The 2,481-nt window shown below is 40.3% G+C and overlaps 1 protein-coding gene across 1 annotated transcript; it reads left to right on the top strand.

Moving 5' to 3' along the window:
• The first annotated feature begins 983 nt into the window (after window positions 1-983).
• LOC121005705 (olfactory receptor 11L1-like) lies at window positions 984-1,898 on the top strand. Its single transcript, XM_040438477.1, has one exon. The coding sequence runs from the start codon at window positions 984-986 to the stop codon at window positions 1,896-1,898; it is 915 nt and encodes a 304-aa protein (XP_040294411.1).
• Window positions 1,899-2,481: the final 583 nt, after the last annotated feature.

The following is a 2,481-nucleotide window of genomic DNA, read 5'->3' as shown; positions in this document are numbered from 1 at the left end:
CCCCTTAACTGTGACCTCCACAGCAGCCTGACCCTAGGGTGGCCAGAGGTCCGGTTTTAGGCCAAACAGTCCGGCTTTCAGACTCCCTGTCCTCCGTCCGGCGCAGGGCCTGGACAGACACAGGGATGTTCATTTGAACAGCTCACTCTCAGACAGCAGTACTGTGCTGTCTGAGCGTGAGTTGCAGGGAGAAAGTCACCCCCCCACCCCTGCAGCTGACAGAAGTTGATTTTTAATTTCATTTTTTCAATCTCATCGGCTGCGGAGTGGGAGGGGGCGTGGCTTAACAAGACCTGGGGTGGGGGTTTTAAGTTCATTTTTTGAGGACGGTCTGAATGGCCACCCTACCTGCCCCTGAACTGTGACCTCCATAGCACTCCGCTCTCTTAACAGTGTCATCCATAGTGTCCAGCTCCTTTAAAGCTGACCTACAGCAGTGAAAAAGAATGGCTGGGTTGTTATGGAAACCTGGTGTAAAACTGTGTGTATGTGCAGACTAAGGGCCTGTGAGCTTCTATTGGTGATCTGATAAGGGACATGTTACCGTGTGTATGGCAGTTGGGATATGAAGAGAAAGACCTGCAGGCTTCTATTCGCTAATGTAGGTTATGTGATGTGCAATATTTGTATTTTTTTGGGAATATCTCAGGAACGGTACGTGCTAGAGAGTTGTGACCCCCACAAGATTCTTTCCAGGTAGCAAGGGATGTGTTTACCAAGTTTCGTTGAAATCGAAGGTTGCGTTTTTGACTGATCGCGGAACATACACACATACAGTATATACATCCTTCTTTATAGATATCATTTTTAATAAATTAGTCACCCTGAAGTGCGCTCTGGAATCTCCCTTTTGCCTTCATTTTATCTCAATCCTGAGGAAAGGTTATCGATATCTCCAGGCTGGAAAACCCCTTTAAGTTACTATGCATTAACATTATTTTGCTTCCATTTTGCAGATCAGAGCTCCATCTCATAGAAGATATATGGAAAACCGAACAAAAGTGACAGAATTTATTCTATTGGGTTTTGGAAACCTTCACAGCTTCAGTATTGCATTCTTCATTTTTTTCCTGATCATCTTTCTTCTTACACTTATGGGAAACCTTCTGATCATAGTTCTAGTGTCAGTTAATGTCCAGCTCCAGTCCCCCATGTACTATTTCCTGAGTCATCTTTCTGCTTCTGATCTCGTGATTGCTTCAAACACTCTTCCCAACATGCTTGGTGCCATTCTTCTAGGAGGGAAAAAGATTACTTATCTAGGCTGCATCACTCAGTTCTACTTCTTCAGTGGTACAACTGTTACTGAATGCTTTCTCCTTCCAGTGATGTCATATGATCGATATTTGGCCATCTGCAACCCCTTAAGATATTCTTGCATAATGGACTTGAAGTATCGCATCCGTCTTTCACTATTGCCATGGGTCCTGGGTCTTACGCTCAATTTTGTCATCGTCATACCTATAGCAAACTTTAATTTTTGCCACGATAATATTATTGACCATGTCTACTGTGACCTTTTGCCTCTTCAGAAGCTTTCTTGCTCAGACACTTCTCTTGTAGAACTGGAAGTCTTTATTTTTTCTATGCCAATTTTTATTTGCCCTTGTGGTTTTATTGTTGGAACCTATGTGTATATCTTCCTCACCATAGTCAGGATACCAACAACAACGGGCAAACAAAAAGCTTTGTCAACTTGTAGTTCTCATCTTATGGTTGTCGGGACATTTTACGGGACACTAACAGCTAAATACATGATCCCATCTACAGGACACACCTTGCTTATTAACAAAATTGTTTCCTTACTGCACACTGTATTTACCCCTTTGTTTAACCCTATAATATATAGTCTCAGAAACCAGGACATAAAGAGTGCACTTAAAAAAAGTTTCTTGTAAAAAATGAGAACTTTTATTATGTTCTAATACCTTGTTGTATGATGTGTAGAGGTTTCAAGGTTTCCTTTAATATTGATGGCAAAACTAGTGCACCATGCAGCAATTGGGCACCATATGGATCTGTTATACACTGAAGCCTCTGCATAGACAAAGGGGTAATTTATAAAGACTGACATTTCATAATAATATTGTGCTGAAGCAAAATGTACCAAATTTATTAAGATATAAAGATATATCATTCAGCACATAAAGTACTAAAAGGACATGATCCTAAAAATTGATTTGAGATTTGAAAGCAATGAATAAAACATGTGTTTTGGCTCGCTATTGACCTATGGATATTTTATTGGTGTTCTAACACCATTAATTACTGCCAACCATCATATGGACACAGAACGTTAGAATGGTCTCAATGGAAACTGGTTCTAGTTGTAGTTTTTAATGGTACCATTTTTGAATACACATAACCTACTGATTAACTTTTCTTACCTGTTTCTGGGAAGGGGATAGGAAAAAACAGCAATACTGCCACTGAGTTTTTCATTATAAATTTTGCGGCATTCATTTTTCAGCATAAGTAACA

The sequence above is a fragment of the Bufo bufo genome, chromosome 6 (assembly GCF_905171765.1).
Source record: "Bufo bufo chromosome 6, aBufBuf1.1, whole genome shotgun sequence".
NCBI classification, from domain to species: Eukaryota; Metazoa; Chordata; class Amphibia; order Anura; family Bufonidae; genus Bufo; species Bufo bufo.
The sequence above is the reverse complement of the archived record's forward strand: the minus strand, read 5'-3'. Positions and strand labels throughout refer to the sequence as shown.

Excerpts from the sequence above, each read along its gene's own strand:
- LOC121005705 (XM_040438477.1), top strand. The coding sequence starts at position 984 with ATGGAAAACCGAACAAAAGTGACAGAATTTATTCTATTGGGTTTTGGA.